Source organism: Lycorma delicatula, chromosome 5 (assembly GCF_047948215.1).
Source record: "Lycorma delicatula isolate Av1 chromosome 5, ASM4794821v1, whole genome shotgun sequence".
Classification (NCBI taxonomy): Eukaryota; Metazoa; Arthropoda; class Insecta; order Hemiptera; family Fulgoridae; genus Lycorma; species Lycorma delicatula.
In genome coordinates this window covers 176,709,795-176,735,147 of record NC_134459.1, presented here as the reverse complement: position 1 = coordinate 176,735,147, position 25,353 = coordinate 176,709,795, and the positions used below count along the sequence as shown (strand labels likewise).

The following is a 25,353-nucleotide window of genomic DNA, read 5'->3' as shown; positions in this document are numbered from 1 at the left end:
ACTGCACCGAAATAATGCACTGGAACTACACTATACTTAAACGAGAGAACTGCCGTTCCACGATCGCCTTTTTAATTTATAAAATGGTTTCAAATCTACGACAATCAGAGACTCCAGTATTATTTAATTCCAATTTCATTTTTTTTTTGTCGAATTCGTGTTATACTGACGATTCCAACATCAAATTTATCGCAAATACCCGCCAGATCCCGAAATGCGCTTCTTTTGCAAAAATCGTTTCAAAATCTTTTGAATGATTAGTAAAATAAATTTAAGTTTACTTGTATTTTTTTTAGTTGGTCCTCTACTCTTTTTTTACCTAAGAATAATTTTATTTTTTGTTTTCATTTTTTGCTATTTTTTTTTTCATTTTGGATTTTGTTATAGTTGATTTTTTATAATTTTATTTTTTTCTTAAATATCAAATTTTTATCGTTTTCGGTTATTTTTTTATATATATCTAAATTTACTTTTCTGAAAATCTCCTGAAAAATAGAGTTGTTTTTATCTTTATTTTCACGCATACATACAAGCGCTATTTTATACATTTTTCCCGGTAAAACTTTATAATTCTAATTAGTGTGGTTAAATTCTTTTGGTGATACATTACCACGGCAATCATCCGCCAAGTTACATGACTCTTAGTATAGTCGTTATGTATCTTTACCGATAATTTTGATGTCTATTAATTAACTTTCACTTCATAATATAGTTAAAAAAAAGAAGAATAGTCTTGTTTTATTCTCAAAGCAGTATTATGTTTACCTGTACGTTTTTGATAAACGTACCTGCCTTTGATAAACTAAAACAAAATGTTTTTTTTTTGTAATCCGACCTAGCGGTGAACGCGTCTTCCCAAATCAGCTGATTTGGAAGTCGAGAGTTCCAGCGTTCAAGTCCTAGTAAAGGCAGTTACTTTTATACGGATTTGAATACTAGATCGTGAATACCGGTGTTCTTTGGCGGTCGGGTTTCAAATAACCAAACATCTAAGGAACGGTCGAATTGAGACTGTACAAGACTACACTTCATTTACAATCATACATATCATCCTCTGAAGTAATATCCGAACGGTAATTTCCGGAGGCTAAACAGGAAAAGAAACATGAAGTTTTTTTTGTAAATCCGTTAACTAGAAAATTATTAAAATACATTTACAGAACGTTTTAGTCACTTCAGTTGTCAATGGTAAAAAATAGATAAAAATAATCGTTTAGCTGAACTTTTTCTTGTATTTTTTTACCTCTCTCAACTTTAAACTGCGAAAATTAATTACATTTTTCTACATGTATTAGTACCTACGCATCTACGTATGAAGTAGTTAAGATGTAATCTTTTGAAATTATAGTATTGTAATTTGGGAATTTCCGGTCCTGCTGTTCTGCTGATCTTCGTGGCGGAATGATATCAGCTCACCTTTTTATCCGAAATGTCTCAGGTTTGAATCCCCGGTCGTATATGTTTTCATATCCTTTTCTTTCTTTTTTAAAGAGGTGGAGGAACTCCATTTACGTGCGTCTAAGCAGTGTCGGATCCGCTAACAGGTTCCACCAGTTATAACCAAGGGCGTATGTATACCTGCGCACTACCGACTAAACCTCCACCCCCTGGCTTCACCATTCCTGGTTATAAAAACATTTCATCAGAAGAAGGGGGAATCACCCACACACACATCACACAAACAACCGCTACTGGAAAGCAACACATACAACACGTCAAATACATACACCGACGACAACACAAAAAACCTGCAGAAAACGGGACAAACTACTAACATCCACAACGCCCACGCGTTACACACCCACACAGCCGTCTAGACAGAAATCTTAAATAGCACACCACTTACTAGTAGCCACCATGAGACGCACGATCAGAGTGACCCCCGTCTCATCGCACCCAGGCGACTCCCACACATACGCGGTGGGGGGGGCTCTCAGGCACTCAGCCGAGGACCTGTCCGCCCCCGCGCTCTAAATATTTCGTATCCTACATAATTTCCAACCCGCACGCAGGCTTCGAGCTTACATGGGGAATAATTAAAATTAAAAAAGAATTACCCGAGTTAATGTGTGTACAGCGAAACAAAATTATTTGTAAATAAATTATTTTTTAGATTCAGTCCTGAATTTTTATTTTTATTTTCCTTCTGCCAGCCACATTTTATAAACTTCGTTCAACTTTTTTTTTTCACATTCGATTTTCTTACTCTATTCTAACGATGCAACTTTCTAATGAAAACGATAAAAAAATAAGCAAGCAGAAAGGAATCGTTTTCGAACATATGTTATAGAAAAAATTGTTAAAGGTATATTTATTAGGTAAGAAATCTATTCTCCGGTGTATTTACATATATTTCAGGTATACGCTGTGTGTAAAATTAAATTTTGGATTAAAACGGGAAAATTTACTACCTTAAATAAGCAATTCGTACTCGTACTTATATCTCAATTTCAACCGCCTGGAAATAATAATAATATTTGGCTCAGAATGTAACCTATTTCATAGGTAGGCCTACATTTAAGAGAAAGTAAACTTGACGAAATTATTATATACAATCATTTATTAGTAATTCTAGTCGGTTGAAAAGGTTATATTCGAAGGAAATGAAATATTTTTATTCGTTCGCTTCGTTCATACCTATACTTTCAATTAATAATACACATCGATTACTTTTCAATCCACGCTGTGCCGTAAAGCGGTCGATTACAACCGGAGTGATTGTGCGGTCAGTCGATCTGTGGTTTAAACCGTATTTACGATTATGTAATCGAGTTGTATATGTTGTAGGCTAAATCGGGATGCACCGAGGCGATTCTTATTTCAGCTTTGGATTAGGCGAGACGTTTATTATTTTCACTTTTAACGTGACTTCTACAATTAATAAATATGACTCGCCTGTTTTTACAAGATTATATATATATATACTGTAACATAATATACGAGTATATTGTTTTATATTTAGAAAGTAATTCGACCATTAAAATAAACAAAAAGAATTCTTATAAACTTAATTCCGAAAATATTTTATTTTATGTTTTTTTTTACGTAAATTCCATCTCAAAAACTGATTTTAATATTTTTACTGTAATTCAGAGTACAAGAATAAGCGGCATTTTCTACCAAATAGTAAATGTCATATTTTTATATATACGAAATTTAAAAATTGTGGAAAAACGTTAAAAGAAAATATTGAAATGCGACTGAATACTAAGATACAATATGATAATAATTGTATTGAAACATAAGATCAAGCACCAAAGCCAGGCGGTACAGGCAGCTACGGAGCGTAGTTAAACAAAAGAATTTAGGATGACAGAAATTTTTATAATTTTTTTTAATAATTATTTATCACATTAGCTGAAAGTTTGTGTGCGGTATAAAAATATGTAGCGCATGAAAAGTGTCATGCGTAACTGGGGATCTTCCGGATAAATAAATACATATATATATATTTTGTATAGTATAATTTTCTATACAATATATACGGTATAATATTTTTTTTGTTACATTCTGTATATGTAAAACGCGAATACGTAGAAGATTCCTTAATAAATTTATCAGAACAAAAGTTGTACAATTTTTTTCAGGGTAGTAAAATTTCAGCGGTTGGATGAAGTAAGGAAGGAATTTAAAAAAATCTGGAATAAGGAAGGAATGCTTTCGTGTAAAAAATAAGTTCGGTAATACCAAAGCGTGTAATTATAAAAATAATAAAATAATACGAGGGTAAGTCAATTATTATCCGCAATTTAGTTATATTTTTGTTTATGTCGGTAGTACTGTCGTGTTGCGTAGATGACGCATCCGTAGTTTAATTGCTGTTTTGTCTGTGCAGGTTTGATCCTGCTAGTTTAGTTCCATTATCGCTGCCCTGCCGTTAACCAGAGCTGCTCCGCTTACTGTGTACCAAAGAAGAGCAACGTTCAGCGATCCGTATTTTGTGGTCGGAAGGTGTATCAGGGGCCGAAACTCATCGAAGACTTTCGGTACGGTACGGGAACAGTGTGTTGCCGCAACGGAGTGTCTACGAACGGATTAAAACTTCAAAAACGGTCGCACAAGGTTTACGCACAACGAAGGAGCCGTTGTGCGCCACAAATGAGGAAAACATTGAGCGTACATGTGACGTGGTTTTCTTAGACAGACGAGTAACTACCGATGAAGCGGCACATCGTCTGCAAATTAGTCACGGTTCTGCCTACGAAATCAGCCACAACAGACTTGGGTTTCATAGAGTCTGTGCAAGATGGGTCCCAAAACAACTCACACAGTCGCACAAACAAACGCGCTTGGACATCTGCCAAAAACAACGAGCGGGACATCTTCTTAGGCAGAATCATCACGGGTGACAAAATACGGATCCCTCGTTACAAGCCGGAGAGTAACCGGCAGAGTATGGAATGGAAACATCCAAATTCGCCCTGCAAAAAAAAGTTCAAGACCCGACCGTCCGCAGGAAAACTGATGCTTACGGATTTTTGGGACTCACAAGACCGGTACTGGAGCATTATGAGGAAATGGGCACGACAATAAACAGTGTGCGTTACAGTGAGACGCTTACTGTCACGCTGAAGCCTGCAATTCGAAGCAAACGCCGAAGACTGCTGTCGAAAGGTGTGTTGCACGACAATATCCGTCCACATACTTGTGCCCATACTCCTGAAACGCTCCAGAATCTCAACTTTGAAGTACCGGCTCGTTCTCCGTATAGTCCTGATCTTGCCCCTTCTGACTACCGCTTGTCTGGTCCACTCAAAGAGGTAACGGACCGTCGATTTACCTCGGACGAAACGGCGAAAGAAGCGGTGCATTCCTGGCTCGCAGCTCAACCGAAAACCTTCTTTCATGGGGGCATCAGGAACCTTGTGCAACGATGGACCAAGTGCGTTGAAATGCAAGGGACTATGTTGAAAAATTATGTATATGTAAGTTTTTTTATTTGTATTGCAATAAAATTTATAACTACATTGCGGATAATAATCGACTTGCCCTTGTAATTACAAAAATATTCTTTAAAATATTTGTATTCAGAGTAGCGCTTTGCGGTAACGAAAAACGGGAACAACAGGAAAGTAGAAAGAAAGGAATATATGCCTTTAAAATGCGGTGTTGCAAGAGAATACCGAAAACTGGTGGATCGATAAAATTTTAAACCAAGAAGTGTTAAGATAAATTTGACGAAAAGAAATTTTTAGCAAAGTCCTTTACAGACAAACTAGATCCGTGAAACACGTAATACATTATTCAGTTTTAGTTAATTTGATGATAAGGATATGTAGTAGATAAGAACTGTAGAAGAAGACAAAGATTTGAATATCGAGTCGGATAATTAAGGGTGTAGTAATTACGTTGAGGTTAAAAAATTAGTACAGAACAGAAAGGAAAGGAAGAACGAATTGAACTAGCAATACGGCTGATAATTAAAAAATGAAACGGTAACAGTTTGAAGAACGAATATATTTATCCTAAAAAAAATTCATTACATAAGTTTAAACTTTCTTTAATTTAAGACGGCCTTTTTAACTTTTTTTAAAAATAATTATTATTCGGGTAATATCTGTTTGCGTTCGTGATATACAGGATTTATTTTTACAATTATAATAAAATATTTATTACAAACGAAGGTAAAAATATGTTTTGTAATATTTCACAGTATTGTAGGATAATTAGCCGACTAATTTTTTTAATTAAAGCTCTAATTATATTACAGCAAGGCAATAAATTATCATTGTTGTAGTCTAAACAAAAGAAATTAACAGCCCGTTTACCAGTATATTATTACTTACGCCAACGATTAAGAAATCTATCTAGTAAATATCTTCATGTATATACCACTATAATAATATTGCACCGGTTAAATCATTTATACCGTACTACAGGCGTGTATTATAAATACGAAGTACTTTATTTTAAACATAAATACGCTTGTTTTAACCGGTTTCAGATAACGACCGTCGTAATTTCAATAATCATTTAAAATTTTACATTTTTAGATCTACCTTTATCGAGAAAAAAATAATGCTCTAGAACTGTAAAACAGAACAAATTACTACGCCCGATTTAATTTACATGAGGGAAAAATGTAAAATATTTTTCTATTCCTGAATATACATTTCATCGTTTCACAACAGAAAGAGGGGGATATTAATTTGTTAATTTATATAAAACCCGTATGATCTATATTTACCTAAATGACCCGCTCTTTCATGAGAATATAATTCACGGAAAGCAACATCTAGAAACAAGGAGCATAAATCATACTAGTTTTCTATTTGAGTTACATTCTGCGATGAAAAGAAAAGTGTAACTTGTAAACTTAAATACGAGGTCTGTTCAAGAAATACGTAGACTGTTTGAATTGCTCGGGTCCGGTTGGTTCCAGTCAAATCCGCTTGGCGTCGCCATGTTCGTACAGATCACCTGATTACAATGCAGTTTTTTGATCGAAAATATCATTATCGGTTGCTTAGCTACGCGGTTGTTTGTGAAGTGTGTTTTTTCGTTTGGAGAATTTTAGAACGAGCGACTTGAACGAGCAAAGCGTTGCTGTGAAATTTTGTATTAAAACTCGGAAAATCTGGGAGTGAAACTTTTGATTTTCTCAAGACGGCTTACGACGACGTTGCTATGAAGCGTACGACATGTTTTAAGTGGCCTGGACGTTTTAAAGATGGTCGTCAGTCGATCGAAGACTTCTTTGGTGAGGGCTTTCGGGTCCAGCAGATGGCTGGATCAGGACGTTCTGATGACGCATGAGGATCCTCGAGGTTTGTGAGGTGGGCGCACGATTCAGGGGGGGGTATGCGCGGGGTTCGTACCCGGACCCAGACTAAGCGATAGGGAAGGGAAGGGTAGCCCTCTTGGGGAGAGTCACCATGGCAACCGGGAAGGATGTGGTGATCCCTTAATGATCCAAGAGGGACCCCGTCGGGAGATACGGCAATTCAAGATCAAGTTTGTAACTTGATCTAAAGAAGTCGCGTGATGATGTATATGAGCTTCGTGGCTACCGACGATTTATGCGCTTCAAGCGCATAAAGGGGCGGTTCAGCCACCTCACTTGGGACCGACCGAAGTAACATCTTCTAGGCGGTTACCGGTTGCTCTCAAGTGGTAAAAAAAAGTCGATTGAAGACGATGAGCGTCCTGGACGTCCTTCCACGTCAACTGACGACTCACACGTAGACAAAATCAACACCCTGGTTCGGGCAAATCGACGTCTGACCATCGGAGAGCTTGGTGAAGAGTGTGGGTGGGATATCAGTTGGATCATGTTACGAGATTTTGACCGAAAAATTGAAGATGCACCACTGGTTTTTTCATCACGACTACGCTCCAGCCCGTTCAGCCCTCAGAACTCGTGAGTTTTTGGCCAAACACTCGATCGCTGTTCTTCCCCACCCACCCTACTCGCTTGATCACGCTCCTTGTGACTTCTTGTTCCCCAAACTCAAAAGACCTTTGAAAGGAAGAAAATTTGAGACGATTTCCGAGATTGAGGCAAGTGCGACGAAGGAACTGAAGAACATAACAAAAGAAGCGTTCCAGTACCGTTTCCAAAAGTGGAAACACCGTTGGGATAAGTGTGTGCGTCGGGGAGGAGAGTACTTTGAAGGGGAACCGGACAAGTAACTTCTAAATAAAGTACATTTTGTTTTATGACGTCAGTCTACGTAATTTTTGATCAGACCTCGTATCATCTGCGTTTCGGCGAGATCGACGATCTGACGCTGTTGTATATTAGGCTTACTAAAGAAGGCAACGGGAAACCAAACTTCAGTTCTGTTTTTTCTAGCAAGCCTGATGTAATGAAGGGCTTGTTATTCTTGAGATGAGTTCTGTCATTTTTGAAGATGGTTTGTTAATCTGTAAAGTCACTTACAACTATTACGGTTACGCCACATAACATACAAACTCACTATTACAACTCCAGCGTATTCGTACCGGATACAACTACCGACTGATACAACCAGCGTCAAGATTCCATGTCGTTTATCGTTTGTTCTTTTGTGTAATTTTACTTAATTATTTTGTTACAATATTATTGTATATATATATATATATATATATATATATATATATATATATATATATATAAGCTGGTATCAGAATGTTCCCGGATTGCATAGCTACAATTGTACTACGTGGGGTATTATAAACTTATAATAACTCTCAAGATTACTCTATCGGGTAGCCACTTGGCGACGTGTTGTGTGCATGTGTTCAGTCTGTTATTACTCGTCTGCAATGGCCGATAAATTTGAACGACTGCGTAAAATTTTGGATGAAACTTAGTAATTCGGGCTACTGAGTTTTTAAAATGCTTTGTTAGCTCTTCAAAGAAGATCGATCGGGTCAAACACAGGTCTTTGAATGACGTATGCTCGTTTTAAGGTTAGTAATTTGAATACTACGATAGTTCGGATGATCTTCAATAAGCAAAACGCAAGAAAATGTAGACAAAATTCGGGAACTCATCCTCACCGAATAGTCCGCTAAGTATGTGACACGGTTGAAATCGGTTGTGGAATCGCCAAAAACTTTCGATCGATATTTTAACTGTGTGTCATGTTGCCGCAAAGTTTGTAACTTGATCTACAGAAGTCGCGTGATGATGTGTATGAGCTTCGTGGCAACCGACGATCCTACACATTCGTCTACGATCTCTGAAGATGAAGATTATGTTATCTTCAACAAATTATTCAACAGTCATCGGAACGAAAGAATCCGCTGTCACCGAGATCGAACAGGAGGCGGCATGTGAGAGGCACAACAAAATGTATGCTACTTGTATTCTTTATTATCGAAGGCAATGTTAACGGAAAATTCATCTCTGCCGATGAATTTTGATTTTTAATGGGATGTTTTGAGAAATTTCAGAGATTAATTATGGAGAAACCAAAATTGGCTCTTTTAATACGACGTTACGTCCGTGCGTACCTCCTTTAAAACGGGGCAATTGGTTTTCTTTTACAAAGAACAACACTCAGTGGTAGAACATAATACGACTGTAATCGACCAACACCCTTCTTTCTCTCCGGATCCGGTCCTCCTGGGTCATTCTGCTTTATTTCCTAAATGAAAAATTGAAGCTAAAAGATTGCTGCTTTAATAGCGTAGAAAATATGAAAAATTATTTGGAGATAATAATAATGTACGGCTTCTAGGAAAGATATTTCATTCGCGCTTTAGAGGTGCGTATGAGGTGTTTGAATTTATTTGTACAATCCTAACGATTTTAAAAGGATGGCGATATTTAAAAAAAAAAGTAATCACTTTTTTTTAGTATTACACGAAGAAGTCCGATTCGATTCGATGTGCCTTCCCCTTCTAAGATCCAAATATTCATTAATTAAAATTTTATTTGACTATAACCCTGGAACCGATGAAAATAAGTATCGCTTTCAAAAGCTTTCAAAGAGGGCTAATTACTGGGGTTAAGAAAAAGTCCGAAATCCAAATTTGTTTAGATTTTGGGCTTTTTTGGGCCCTTTGGTTCAGTCGATTGCAATTAAAAAGAGCGGTGCATAACTAGATGTTACGACAATTCTAAATCCAATATTTCAACATTCTACAGCTAATCGTTTTTTAATTATGCGAGATGCATACGTACGTACGTATCTCGTCTGTACGTACATACAGATGTCACGCCGAAACTAGTCAAAATGGATTCAGGAATGGTCAAAATGGATACTTCCGTTGAAGTTTGAAAACTAAAATTATTTCCGATCACAATACTTCCTTTATTTCGTACAAAGAAATAAAAAGTATCACACAACATTCCACGTATTAAAAAAATAACTGATAGCGAGTTGTTGGATATGCGAAAGTATAAATGAAATACCAACACCGATTGCTAGTTTATTTTACGATTTGTATTTATTTTATTAAATCGATTATGATTTTAGAATAAAATTTGTTATTCTAAGGTAATGCTCAAAATTATAAATTTATAATCCTTTTTTAGAAAAAGTTTGGAAAACGCTGTTATACAATACGTTTTATTTTGTAGTTTTTCTAACAAAGTTTTGCCTCGCATCTCAAACCCCGTCGCTATCGAAATTTGGCTACATACCTGAGCTGTAGCCTGATTTTCTACCCCGTCAAAAAAGAAGGCATCATGGTATTCAAATCAGTTTTTTTTTTAGAGAACAAACATTTTTGAATAACATTGCCCCCGGAATCGAGAAGAATTATTGAAGTAAATAATTATTCCGATAAATAACTTTTAAGGCTCAAATACAAGGAGCTGAATGACTCTTACTTAAAATAGATTTTTTTAAACTTTAGTTTTCAAGATTGAAAATCTAACCGCGTCTAATATTGCTGTAGACGACTTGAGGATTTTTTTTTTAAATGGGGTTCTCCTAGGAACCTATTTAAGAATTTAAAATCATTATAATTTTTTTTGTAATTTCTGATTCCTTACTTATTTTACGAGTTGTGGCTGTTAGAAATTTTGCGTAGGAAACTGTCGAATAAGATCAGATGAAACCCAGATTTTTTGCTAAAAAATTGTTTTTTTTTTTTTTTTTTTACTAGCAATTTTATTCTAAATGCAGTATAATTTGTTGATAAAAACGTTATTCGGGCAAGAGGGTCAATCGGATCCATATTTCTTTCTTTTAAATTCTGATTTTTTTCAAATATGCTTTTATTACAGTGTAATTTTTAAGGTAAAAACGTCATCTGTTAAACCATCCTGAACCCCGTAGGAGAATACACCCGCCTTGTGATTGCCCCGGTCGTAAGTTAAATTGTACCCAAATTTTTTTAACCGAAGACTGATATTTTTCGCAAATATTGATCAATCCTGCTTCCTGTACCCGGTCAGCCAAACCAATAAAAACACTATTTTCACTATAACAAGTAATAGTAGCGGTAGCAGTAATAATAGCAATAATAATAATAATAATTGCAATTTTTTGTTTAAAATTAAATACATTTTTACTTAATTTTATTGTATTATTTCCATTTAAAATTTTTATTGAACAAAAAGGAAAATACCAGAATAATTTTGTAATCCTAAGCCAGGATTGTAACGCAATTAACGTAAGCTGTAGTTTTAATCGAATTATAATCGACGATATTTATTTTGTTGCTCGGTTGCTGTACGAAAAATATTTTCTTATTTCTAAGTCTTTCTATATTTGGATGTGATTTATTCAGTCGTGATTTCTAATCTTGTCATTTTGACGCACCTCTTACGAAACTAGTGCGAGTGTTATTAATGAAATTTTTTGTCACGATAGAATATGTCAGAAACATTTACAGGCACGCACACGCTTACGCATTCTTTCACCCGTCTCCTTTGTATTTCTATAGCGTCCAACGACCGTGTAATAATATATTTTTACGTATACGAACGCATACGAATCGTATATTTATAAGAAAAGATTGTCGAAGAGGTAGACGTATGTTGCAACAACCGCACTTTTATTGTTGCTCAATCGGCATTCTTCTCTTGCCACAGATGCCGTGTGGGCCTTCATATAAGCTGTAAAATACAGATACAGGTAATAAACTTGTTTAAGGTGATAAACATCTTCTGTCGGTCGGAACCTTGTTAACAGACCTGTAACCTATAACACTGGAACAGCTATTCATATACACACACGTCTCGTTAAACTAATTACTATTTTCGGACTTTTCGTTTCGATTAATTATGCAACTTTTCTTTTTACGTATCTCACGCGATTCTATTTTTGTTTTAGTTTTATGTCATATGCTAAGTAATGTATCGGTTAAGGAGATATTACGACATCGTGTTAAATTAGCATATCGTAACCACTCTTAGTGCACGATGCACTCGATTCCTCAAGTATAAACTAAAATTCGTCTGTGTCTTTTTATTTTTCTTTCGAGTAGCAGAGTCTCTTTGACTAGTTTAATGTAATTCTCGCTTACTTTGTGCGCTAATTTTTTTATAAATAAACAGAATAAATAAAAGAACAGATGCGTATATTACCTACTCTCCGTGGATTTTTATATTTCTCGATATTCTGAGGTCTTCATTTAAGACTTTTATGAAATATTAATTTAACGAAGTAGGATCGAAAAACAATATTGAACACGTTTACACTTATCAAGAATTATTAATATTGATGACAGTTATGCACGTGTTGCCTTTGTGCAAATAATTAAGATTAATTCGTACGTAATTATTTGTACGTAATTCGTACGCGAAATAAATGCTCCATACCGCAGCGGTGAAGTCTGAGTATTTTTGAAGGTCCTGCGTTCGAATCCCGGTCAAGATTCGCGTTTTTACAAGCTAATAATTTCTTATTTCACATTTATTTATACAAGCTCTGAGTTAATGTGCTAACGAATTAACAATAAATTAATCGTCGCCCAAAAAATTAATCGGATTAAATATTTAATCGTTTAACAAACGTGTAAGTAACGGGCAATATTTTTTTTGTTCGTTCAGAATAATTCTCTGCTATTGTTTTCCAAAGAAAAAAATAGAATTTCTAAAGATGTTTTTCTTTCTTTTAACTTAATTAATTTTGTAAACTTATTTGTCTTATATATTAGTTTATTGACGATTTAACGCATCAACAACGCGACCAAGTTAACATACATGAGGAAAAAAGCTGACAACAAAGTTGTAATACTTTCCTGGCAACGGTTATTTATTCTTACATAATGGAAAAATAATTATACATAAAAAAAGTTACCTAAAATTTCTGTTTTGGTGGTCGGGGGTAATTTATGATGAAGTTTTCATCATGAAAATTATCATTATATGTTTAAATAAAACAAAAAAAAAAAATTTTTAAATCAAGTTTGATAAAAGCCGATTTTCTTCAAATTTGGCTCAAAGATTTTTGTACAAGAGGCATTGATCATAGTTTTTCTCAAATTCGTTAAGGCGGTAAGGAATATTGCGAAAAAACCGACTTCGATTTTCATCAAAAGCATTTTAGAAAAAAATTTACTAAAGAAATTTTTTTACCTACAACACATATAAGAAAAATGTTTAAAAAATCAACCCCTCCACTTGAAATTGAAATACACGTTTCTTGTTCTATTGCTCTACCTCCTTTCGGTTTAAATATTTTTTGAAATTTTATTCATTATATATGGAGCTATCAAGAAATGTCTACAAATGTTTTTAAATTGTAGACCCGCTGACTAAAACGCAGGAAAGTATTTTGAAAATTTTCTCTTTCTTTTTTTAACCTCTATTTAAAGAGGTGTTAGATTAAGAAAAAACTTTACTTACGAAAATTTGTTAAACTTAGCCTATATCTGAATATCTTTTTTAGAAAACTTTCTCTTAAAATTTACTTCCCGGCTCTAAAAAAATATATCCTATTTTTTTATGTATTTTTTGCTCTAATTCATTTAATATTACTAACGCAAAATTCGTGGAATAATTTGCCAGCTTTTTAATAATTATATTAGGACGTAACAGATCTTGAACTCTGAAAACTGTTTGTTGCGTAAATCTTTCTAACTTATTACTTTTTTTATTTCTCTATAAGAGACTATTTTCAATTTGATTTATTTATTTTTATATATTTTTTTTTAATTTTAGGGGCACTGACTGCTACGGTCATTAACCCCTTCCACATCAGAAAAAAATATCTTTTCCTCCGCTAAAAAACCGCAAGTGAGAACTAGTCTTGTCAAGAAGTGCTTCTAAAGATAGACTTGTCAACGGTTATTGAAATCCCGAAAACACAACAGGCCCTTGTTATTTTAAAACCTTTCTAACCACTTTTTTCGAAACTTAGTCAGAACTATCAAACAACACTTCACTGTGATAAAAATTAAACGTACATTAAAAAAATGTTTTTAAACTCAACATGACAAAAGTGTAAAGGGTCCTTCTCATTCAACATCACAAAGATTACTTGTAATGATACGTCAAACGAATATCGAAACTATCGTGTTAATAAAAAATTAAAAAATACAACATTTATTATAAAATTGTTAAATCATACGATAAATCTCTTCTTCGACTCTATCGCCTTGGTTTCCCTTAAGACCATCCTTTTTTTGTTTCCTTTTTCCATCTTCCTAAAGGCTTCGATGTCAAAGTGTAAGGTATCTGAAACTTCGGAGATGGAGCCTTCAGATCCTCCGCCGTAAGTCTCGGAAGATCTCCTGCTGCCGGCATCAGATGACACCGGTTCCGCTGGCGCAGTCAGAAGTACATCACAGTCGAGACTGAATGCGCTAGAACATGTAGGGCGGCAGAAATTCCCGCCCTCTCGGCTAAAGGCCTCCGTGCTTTCGGAGGCTCCATTGTTAATCGTTTAAAATCCCCCTTTTCCTTATCATCACTTCTGGTTTCGCGGATCCCTCGATGAGAATTTTTCCTCCTGCACTATTTTTGTCTTTACGAAGTTGTTTTCTTCGTAAACTTCTGCTTTCTTCTGCGTCGACTTTGAATTCTTTCCTCTTGGTGGTCGTCTCTTCGTTTTTCGATCGACGATTTATTCGACCGAATTTGCGAGGACCGGTACTATTTCCGATATATGTCCTTTGAAGCTACAGGAGCTGCAGCAACCTGCGCATACGATGCCGCTTTTGGCATTCTATCGATCACAATCTTTTTAGCTTCCAAATAGCTAACCTTTTGTTTCGTCTTGATTTTCTGAATAGCTACTTCTTCCTTGTAAATAGAACAATTTCGAGATCTCGCAGAGCGGCGTTCATGACAATCGACATATACAGGTGGGTCCCTGCACGGTTCATCGGAATGCAACGGTTCACCAAAAACGCACATTTGTTTTCTGGTACATCTCGTCGCTGTGTATACAAATCGTCGACATCCAAAAGCATCGCAGTGGAAACGGTATAAAAGGACGTACATCCAGTCTAAGAAATCCTGCCTTAATCTTTTCCGGACGCTTCGGTTTATTGAAGATCAGAACGTACGACGCGAAGGGAAAAACCTCTCCGTCTCGTCGTATTTTCAATCGTCGACACGCAACAACTCTTTGGAGGCGTAATTCTTCGACGATTTTCTCTTCGCTGCAATTCGATAAGTCTCTACAAACAATAACGCCCTTTGAGATATTTAATGTACCGTGCGTCGTGAGCTTAACTCTAGCACTCCACCTTTCTTAGCTTTAAATAACCGTGATGATTGTACGTCGTTCACGGTTTCTACAAATAGTCTAACTGCAGTTTTCTTAACGTCCTTTACCGGACCTCCGGCGGCTTACGTGAAGCTTGGAGCCATCACGAAAGGGCTAGTCTTCGTAAAATCGCCTTCCTTTTTCTTGATAACAAGATATTTCGGAATCGATCCGCTACTCTTCGGTCGAAAATTCGTTCGTTCCGTCTTTTCCAAAACAATGAATTCATCTTTGTCGGTAAACTCGACGCTTTACTTCCTCTTCGCCAGCGAAGACAGAGGCTCTCCAGGACGAGGGTTTTTACGTGGACTCTACCACGGGGCTTGTGAATGTTGAATTATCTATAATTCTATTCTTCGCCGGTCATTATGTCGCAAGGTGTGGGCGGAGAGACGGTTGGCGTGACCCGATCATTGATCCTGGGCATCAATGGGAACGGGATCCACCGGTCAGCCGCCTCCCAAATTTAACCCGGGCCGGGGAGGGGGGGTCAGGTACTGCCCGACCCACGATACCGATATCCCGGGGCTCGCACGTAGCAGTAAGGTTCCGATACCCTCACCCGTGGGACAATCTCTGCCGAGGACCGAAGTTATTGACCCGCACTGGACGACGCAAGACTTTAGCAGAGCAAGGTCGCAGCAGCCCACCCTCAACCCGACTCGCTCCATAACCGAGAAGAGGGTCGAGCATTCCCCGTCCGCAAACCGCCCAGAGTCGGCTAAACAGATCACGATCATGTCTCCCGCCCCCGCGATAAAACCGGCGAAACCGAGAACCCAACCGCAACCGGCTCGAGACCGCCGATCCCGTATCCACAGGGAGATCCTGAGCAAGATCATTTCCCGAAGTACCGTGTCGTTGCCCGCTCACCGGATGTGTGCGTAGATATTATTGCACGGACGTGGGATTGGATTTATCCGGTGCATTATTACCGTTATTATTATCTTACATAAGGTAATATTAAGTCGAAATAATATTTAATATTTTAACACGATTAGAGGTTTAATTAAGTATTTTTATAAATTAAATCTTTTCTTCTGAAAACATCAAAAATGTTATTTAAACTGTGTTTCAATAATACCTAATTCCTTTTACGTAATAGAAGTATCTTAGTGAAGGTTTGAATTTGTAGTAATTTTTCCAGATTAAAAAATAATTCTAGAAAGTTTTTCGTTAGAAAATGACGTAAATGAAGTGAGAAAAGTAATACTGTAATAAAACTTTTGTTTATGACTGGGAAAGGAGTAAAAATTTTAAGCGGGTAACGGAAATTTACTTATTTGAAAATTATCGCTAAAGAAAATAGAATTGTATTCCATAGTAAAATTCTAATTATCGTTAACAAAAAGTAAACTTTATATTTTAAAAATTAATAGCTTTTAAAAATATTAATTTTTTGACTAATTAAAACTTTTGTTACGGAAGTGAAACGGGTGAGCCATTGCAAGAGACGAATATAAGAAATTAATAATCTTTATTTTTACATTGAAAAACAGTTATTACAAAAAATTGACGGCTGATTTATTAACATTTAAAATATATAATTAATAAAAATAATTATTATAATAATATTTACTAGTATTATCTTGAAGGCAAGCATAGGTTTTCTATTCATACATTTTTCAAATCAAATTTTTATGTTTTCCATTACGTAACATATTTCGAAGAATCCTTCGAACATAGTACTAAATTAGCCCATTAGTGAATCATTTGACGACAGGCATACTCGTTATATATAGTTCTTACGCTTCTGTATTTTCAGGTAGTAACCCGCGAACGGCTAATCTGTTTTAACAGAATTTTCAGAATGAACTTATTTTAACTAGTTCAAAACTGAAATTTTAATAACGTCTCCTATTTCTTTACTTGAAACATTTACCGTAATGGGATTCCCGTTTATTTTTACCAAGATTAGATTTTTAGATATTACTCGCTCAGGACGCTTAAAAAAGGTCATAAATCAAAAAATTTAATCGTATTTCCATTTAGTAAAACATTTTTTTAATCTAAAAGTTTAGCGTGAATTTCAAAAATTTCAGCGGACGAAAATAAAATACAAAACTGTTTTTCTAGGAATCTTTCTTTTTATCTCATATCGCCGGAACTGTTTATTTAGAGTTTATAGATGAGGGTATATTTCATAAGAAAATATCAAATTATAAAAAATTAAAGTTAATAATATTTTAAACTAATTTCATTTTTTTTTCATTTCAAACTTCTCTTATCTTGAAAGAACATTTTTTTTTAATGATTTGCTGTCTAGAGAATTATTTTGGCAAAGGAATTTATAGATAAAAAATATATATATATAGGAAGTGATATTTGTTTAAACAGTATTTTTAGAATTTTTATCAAGGTTCCTTCTCAGCAGATGAGATCACATGCGCGCTAACACACACACACACACACACACACACACACACACAAAAGCTATGTGATTGTCCAATTTGAGTAAGAAATCGGTTACTGCACACAATATATTAAAATAATCTAAAGAAACACTCACTCGTATTTTTAAATAAAAAAATTTCCATCTTTAACTTATTCCAAGTAAAACAATTTAAATATTAAATAAAATTAATGAAACAAATTACCTTTTTATCTAAATGAAAACTTAAATACCGTCTTAAATTAGTCCAGCTTAATCGGAATAAAAAAGAAGTATGAAATCGTATTTTAAGGAAACTAATTTTTAAATGTAATTATTATTTCTATAATTTTAAGAATAACTTGCAATAAAAAACTGTAATTTTTTCATACTAATTGAAATAAAAAAAATACGATTTTATATTTAACTACCTGCATAATCTATACTATTATATAAAGGGGAAGGGGTTTCTTTTTTGTTCGGGAACAAAAAAATAATAAGTAAATAAAAATACAAATTAAAATAATTTACGCTTAGAAATTGTAAATGTAAATTATTTGACAACGGGCTGCTTTTAGCGGGAGAGAGCGTATAGCTTAGCTTTTTGCGTGAAGGGAGCCGTGTGCACCACCCGGCGCACCACCATCGGTCCGCTCTGCGTTAATAGCAGCTGAAATAAAAATGCGAGCTCAAACAAACAAACAAACAAACCCACGCACCATCATTGTTATAGAGAATGATTTTGACGGTATTTGTTCAGCGATAAATATTTGATTATTCAAATTTATTTATTTATCTATCTATTTTGGCGGTATTTATAGAGTTCTTTTTATAAAATCATGCCGAAACGGAAGAGACGTAACGTCGGTATAAAATCTACAGACGCGAGGCTAATGTTTACATCGAGTTTATATGAGACTATGGAAGAGCACGATGATCTATTTTACGATCCTATACAACGAAGGAAAGCCACTTTTAAGTTCAGTTCTGCTTTTGAATACGATACTCATTTGGATTATATTAATACTAAAGATTTACAAACCGGTGCACGATTAAAATATGCAACCATTGTTTTGCAAAAAATGGAAAGATGAAGCGCCCGGCATGTGTAGTTCTGGTCGGAAAGTTTTGCTTCCTACACTTAAAGAGCCACCAGAACAACAGTTTAGTCTTAAGATCTCATACTTTGTCAAAACATTTTCTCAATAATGTTGGAAAATGCAACACTTTATTTCAGATGACTTCTTTCAGCGCTAAGCAAATTGTAGAAGAGAATTTTTTGCCTACGTTTAAAATTCAAGGTCAAGTTTACCATCACTGTATAGGAAGTTTATCGCTAGCACCTGGTGTCTATCACCAATTTTTACAAATTTACTTCCTTCCTGATGCTTATCAAACTTCTCTTCGTACTAATATTGTTCCAAACTTGAAAAAAAAACTAATAACAACACTCCAGCAAGTTGTGCTGGAATGTAACAATTTGATCAGAAATTTTAAATGCAATATTGGCAATACACCTTTGGGTAACGCGGAAGATTTTAAATTAATAATTCAAGCTGATCGTGTACCTGTTAATCAGCATAGAGGTGGCTATAATGCTCAGTTACTAATGAAGTTGCTGTTTTACTGGTCGATGAAGATAAAGGACCTAGAGATATAATCTTACTTTGTTGTGACGGTCAATTGTAATATGTGTCTGAGCTTCATTGCTCTTATGATCCTTTACAATATCCCGTTATGTTTTTGAAGGGTGAAGATAGTTATTATCTAACTATTCCGGTAAACAATAATGAACAAAATAAAACAGTTTCCTGCATGCAATTTTATGCTTATCGACTTACGGTTTGAGAAAACATTGACAGTTTTTTACATTATTACAGAAACTTATTTAATTAATATTGCGTTGACACGATGACCAAAATGATCACTGAAAGATTAGCCTTTGAACTACATTACCATTTAATTTGATGGAAATGTATTTTTCCACATCATTTTTAGTAAATATTTTTATTAAAAATCTTTTACAATACTGTACTTTTACAATATCTTTTAATAATCTTACAATAATATTTTTAGTGTTAAACATACATCAATACTTGTATCATGTTACCATCTTCCACATGTGTCTCATTTACATGAAAAAATTGTTTTCACACTCAATAACAAATTACTACTACTTAACTCTTTAAGAAATTTTTTCTCAAAATCATCTTCTGTTTAAATTGATTTGTTTTCAATTTTTTTCACCAACATTGATAGTTGTGTGAAAAAGAGTGTGGGGTTACTTTTTTAATTGCAATTTATGGGCATGCTAGTTTCTAGCATCAAAAGACGCTAGCCAAGGTCTTACTCAGCAGATAAGTTTATGGCATCATCAGAGTCTTACTTGCAACAATTGTATAAACTAAGCGTATGAAGTATGAAAGTACTTCTATGATGTGATTAAATGGAGATTTTTACATTGTAAAAATTTTATACTGGCTTTTGTAAAAACATCTCTATATTTTTTTTTTATCTGAGTGAAAAACACTTCAGCGTTATCACTGCCCAAACACGAAAAGAAAAAAATATCTCTAATAGTTGATCTCGTTTAGAAATAGTATTCCATGACTTTTTTTTGTTCTATATATAAATTACAAAAAAAAAACAATAGTTGAAATTGAATTTTTTAAAAATTAAGTAGTATATTTTAATAAAATCCGATAATTACATTAGTATACAAAGAAAGATGTCGTATAGTAAAAATATTTTGATTTCGGGTAAACTACACTTTTGCAACAATTGGTGCCTGGCATTGAAAAAGCTGCTCGATTAGAAACTTTGTTGTCACATTCTGCTAGTGTAATAACTATGATTCTTTACTCAACACTATAAAATATCTTTGAACAAATTTTATTTTTATTCTTATTTAAATAATCTGACCGCATTCTTAAATACTTTATTAGTAAATCGCTAGAAAATTCAAAGTATGTGTTTTCCATTCTTGACATCTTAAATCGCTTTACATTAGAAACTTAATTTTTTAATTTTATGAAAATAGGTGAACAAATAGTTTTCTGAAAATAGTTAAAAATATGGTCATTCATTTAATAATTATTTAGCTTGAATTACATAATATTACAGTAGACTTAGTCGGGTAGTCGGGCATTAATTACATTTTATTTAGGGGAAAATATTTATACGTATTTATGATGATGATTCCTGCCTGGTATCTTTGTATATATGTGAAGGTGAACAAGTTTTGTTACAAGGTGTTATTTTAGATAGATATTATATTTATTAATAGTATGCATTTACATTGTTCATCGTATTTCTTTATATTTTATTTTATGTTTTTGATTTATTTATTATTAAAATTTTAAATATACTTAGCATATACATTTGACAACATAATGTACGTTCAAGTATGATGAGTACATTATACCTGCATCTGATATTAGCATCGTAACATTAATTTTGTTTTCATTTATCTGTGTCAAATGATGTTTTGCAATGTGTGATAAATGTTTAATGATATTTAACGAGCGTAAAATTTTTCAATGATTTTTATTTATTATTACTATTATTATTATTATTATTATTATTATTTATAGGTATACATAATTTTTTTTTTTTAGAAGAGATTATATTGTAAACAGTATAAATAAATATCACTATATATAAAAAATAATTTTATTCACATTGAATAAATAAAAAATAACTTTAAAAAATATATAAATATTAATATCAGTTACATTCAAATTATGAATTCTAGTGAGAATAATTGCTGCAGTTTTGAAATATATGAAATAACCTTTACGTTTAAATTTGTTTTCTTTTATTTATTTAGTACAAGGGAAAAGTAACATATTTGGCATTGAACTTAAACTGAACAATAGAATATAATAACTGTTAGTTTATAGAATAAATACATTTGTTTTTAACGAAGTCTTGTGAAAATGGGGGTTGCGGCATAGACAGTCCCTGTTTGCACAATTATTATTTATTATAATTAAAATTTATAAATATTATATTTTATATTAACTAAGAGTTGAAAACAAATTATATTCGAAAATAATATAATTAAATTTATTAGGCTTGTTACAGTTGTTCATTTCTATATTCAATATAACCAAATTTGGATACATGCAACACATATTGGTTCTGATGTGTACTTATGCGTTATGAATGAGGCGATTTTTGTTATTCAGTGATAAGATAAAATTCAATTATATTATTATTCAGGATAATACGGGATGATATAGGTAAATCATTAAAAATTTCTATTGTATATTTTACCTTTTTTTTGATAGGCCTCTGTTCACTACGGTAGCTAATTAATCTCTCACATGTTATCCAATAAAACTACCTTAACCGAACACCATTACACATCAAGTAATATGTTTTGCTGTTCCAGTACCTTCTATACTACTGTAAATAGAATTATAATTGATGATGGTTGACTTTCAAAAGTTACTAAAAATTATTAACAATTCACCTCAAATTGTTCTTCTAGAATGAAAATTATTTTTCTAAAGAACTTTTTGAAGTTAATTATCCTGTTTCTCTAAAGTGATGTATCACCAAACAATAAATTTGCTTATTCTGAAAGTAACTCCACTAAAGAAACAGCTGCATGATCAATTCTAAAAGGTCAACGGAACTACAATCCCCATGTAATTGAAAAGTGAGCTTATAATAAATTTTAATAATTTCGAAAAGTGTCATCATCCTGTTCAGCAAACATGGATGGATGCCTGTTAAATACCACCTATTTACAAGTACGACCTTCATACATTTTTTTTTCTTTATTAGTATACTTTTAAAAAACTTTCTTTTTAATTTGTCTTTTCACATTTTTAAGTTCATAAACTCATTTTATTATATAATACTTTTATAAAATTTTTTTATAAATTCTTTATTGTTTGTATTTCCACTGTCAATGTTTTACTGTCAATAAATGTGATAAATCACACTTTCTGTTTTAAGTTTTATTTTAAAATTTCTAAAACACTTTATTATCAATAGATTATTCAGAAATTAAGAACTAAATTTTATGCTGGTGATATACCATTACTCTGATGAGACAAAATAAATAAGTATTATACTTAGATTGGTGTATAATAATATATTACATGAATCATGTCAGAAATAACATATATATTATTTTTATTTTAAGTTATAAATTGTCTCAGCCAGCATTGGTTTGAATGGATCAAGTTAAAACCTACATTTTATGAGAGCGGTATTACAATGTACAAAAATAATTATAAAATCGAAAAATAGAAATGTTTAAATTCCAAATTACTAATTAAAAATAATAAATAATGAATTAAGTATGTGAAGTTATTGAATAAATAAGATAACTACATGAGAAGGAAATCATTGAAGGAAGAGGATTTGAAGGCTCAGTTTTACCCGATAGGTACTTCACACTTAGGTGTATTCTATAGCTGACAAACAGGAAAGAATTCCTGAGCTGATGGCAGAGGCAGCCCTTCGTATCATATACCAAGGATGAAGTGGCTCTTCATAAGGTCCATACATTCTAAGCACTGGATTCCTGGTCGGATAAGACTTAACATGCAAAACTGATAATAGGGAAAACGGGTCAAAGAAAATGAAAAAGGCAAATGGTGAATAGAATGGATCTTCATATCACGGTGGTTTACTGTCTTGCTCAAAATTATTAAAGACATTTAGGATGAAATTTGAGCATTCCTTACAGCAGTATTTAACACAATAACTTGATTACTTTTTGAACACATAAATATTATCAGTGATCCTTCCTATCATATCTGACGGCTAGTGACCTGATTCATATCCCGCTGACAATTTCCGTCATAGCTCACAATCCTCTGCCGTTTGAATCAATGTGCTTATCGTTTTCCTGCAACCTCTTCAATTTGGTCCAGCCATCTTTTTAACAGTCTTCCACATGACTCCTGCCCTCAATTTTTCCCTGTTAGACTAGCTTCTCATTATTTTTGCCAGGCCTATGGATTATATGGCTGAAAAAGCAGAGGATGTGCTGAAAGCTTATTGTGGACAACCTCCATTGCATACCTAGCTCGTTTATAATCGAATCATTCATCCTCTTTTCCATCCATGCGATGCAGAGCATTCTTCTGTAGGCCTACATTTCAAACACATCAATTCTCCTCTAGTCTTCCATCTTGATGGTCCAGATCTCAATGCCATACATGATTACTGGGAAAAGTAGTAACCATAAATATGTTCATAATAGATTTTTTTTTGATTTGGTTTAAAATCACATCCCATTTTCTCTTCTAGAGTTTTGAGAAAAGTACAAATTTTTTGTTAATGACCTGAAAATTGATGTTTAAAATATTTACTGATGCTCCTAGTTCTTGGAAAATATCTCCTTTGCAGTACTTTTTAAACAAAAAGTTACTGTTACTTTTATTGTAGGTGATTTACTGCACTGGATGTGTGTTTATCCGTCTTTCTTTTTTTAATTTTTTTTTTTTTGTTTACTCAACCATGATACTTTAATGCATTATATTCAGTTACTGAACCAGTAAACACTTTTGTTTTTTATTTGTAATTAGTTGAAAATTGATTTTTACCAATAGTAAATTAAATTAAATTTAAAAAAATCAGGAAAGTTAAGTTTAAAAAGAAAATTCAGTGGAAAATTTAAAGAATACAAGAAAAAAATTATGAAAAAAAATTAGTCCGCTCTTTGATTAAGATTTTGAGACATGGAGCCATAGTAACTGCATCTCCCCACCCTCTTGACCCAAAATTAAATGGCATCAATGATCTGTATTTAAGTCATAATAAAAATCAGTTAATCCATTTTGAAGATATTAAACAAAAACAATAACTAATAAAAATAAGATAAAGACATTTGTTTTTTACCCTCCATCCCCTGAATGAATTTTTCCAAATACATAACCAAAGTGGCATATTAATGTAATGGATCCATCTAATTTATACAAGAATATGACTTTGAGTCCAGAAACTATAATAAAGAAAAAACATTTTTGTCCCCACCCCTTTGTGGGGGTTTGAATAAAATCACCATCGGAAAGTATCTTAGCTACCTAAGAGTCATTAAATTACTTGAAAAAAAGATTACCTACCTTCTGAGGTAAAATTTTGAGATACCTTTACCCCTTCAAATGAATCTAACCAAAATTAGTGGCATAAATGTCCCATATATAGAAATCACAGTGTAAAATTTCATTAAAATCGGTCCAACCTGTATTTTGCTGGACATATCTAGCAGAAAATAGGCTGTCATACATATAAATTTCTGAAGATTTGGGTTTTTTGGTTAGAGGAGTTATATAATAAAAATCCCAAAATAGTACGGTTATGCAGTATAATTGTATAGATGGAAAAATAACGACTGTTTTTTACCATATCAATAGTATTTAAACATCATCTTCTCTAATCAGATCCTTATCTTATCCTTGATAGGTAAGAAAGCAATAGATCAACCATAAGTCATCTATAAGCTTCGTCTATAAGTCTAAGGAATCTGTATTAATGAGAAAAACTACTTCCTTAGGGTAGCTAAGTAAGGTGGAAAATCTGTGGACCAAATTTCTTACCTAGACATTACACAAAGCACCCACCAATAGCTGTGTCTGTCTTACAGTCTTGCCATATTATTTCTATTATTCTTTTATCTAATCTGAGGAATTTTTTGTCTGTGTAGCCACTAACATGTTTCTTTTTTTCTAGGTGCCATGTATCAGCTTATTCAGTTTTACTCATGATATCGATGCAGATAAGGTGTTATTCCTCAGCTATATCAATGCCACACGTGCCGCATGAAGATTTGTCAGCTTTTGTGGCACAAGCACATGATGCGATGCATCATAGATTTCAAAGACTGGAACCAGAAATACATAGAAAAGGTATGTTACCTAT

The 25,353-nt window shown here is 33.5% G+C and overlaps 1 protein-coding gene across 1 annotated transcript in view; it reads left to right on the top strand.

The window, feature by feature from the left end:
• Positions 1–25,353, top strand: part of LOC142325614 (uncharacterized) — a 169,800-nt gene that overhangs the window by 58,706 nt on the left and 85,741 nt on the right. The window contains exon 2 of the mRNA XM_075367581.1: positions 25,165–25,340. Coding sequence (XP_075223696.1) covers positions 25,165–25,340 — 176 coding nt within the window. The remainder of the gene's footprint in view (positions 1–25,164; positions 25,341–25,353) is intronic.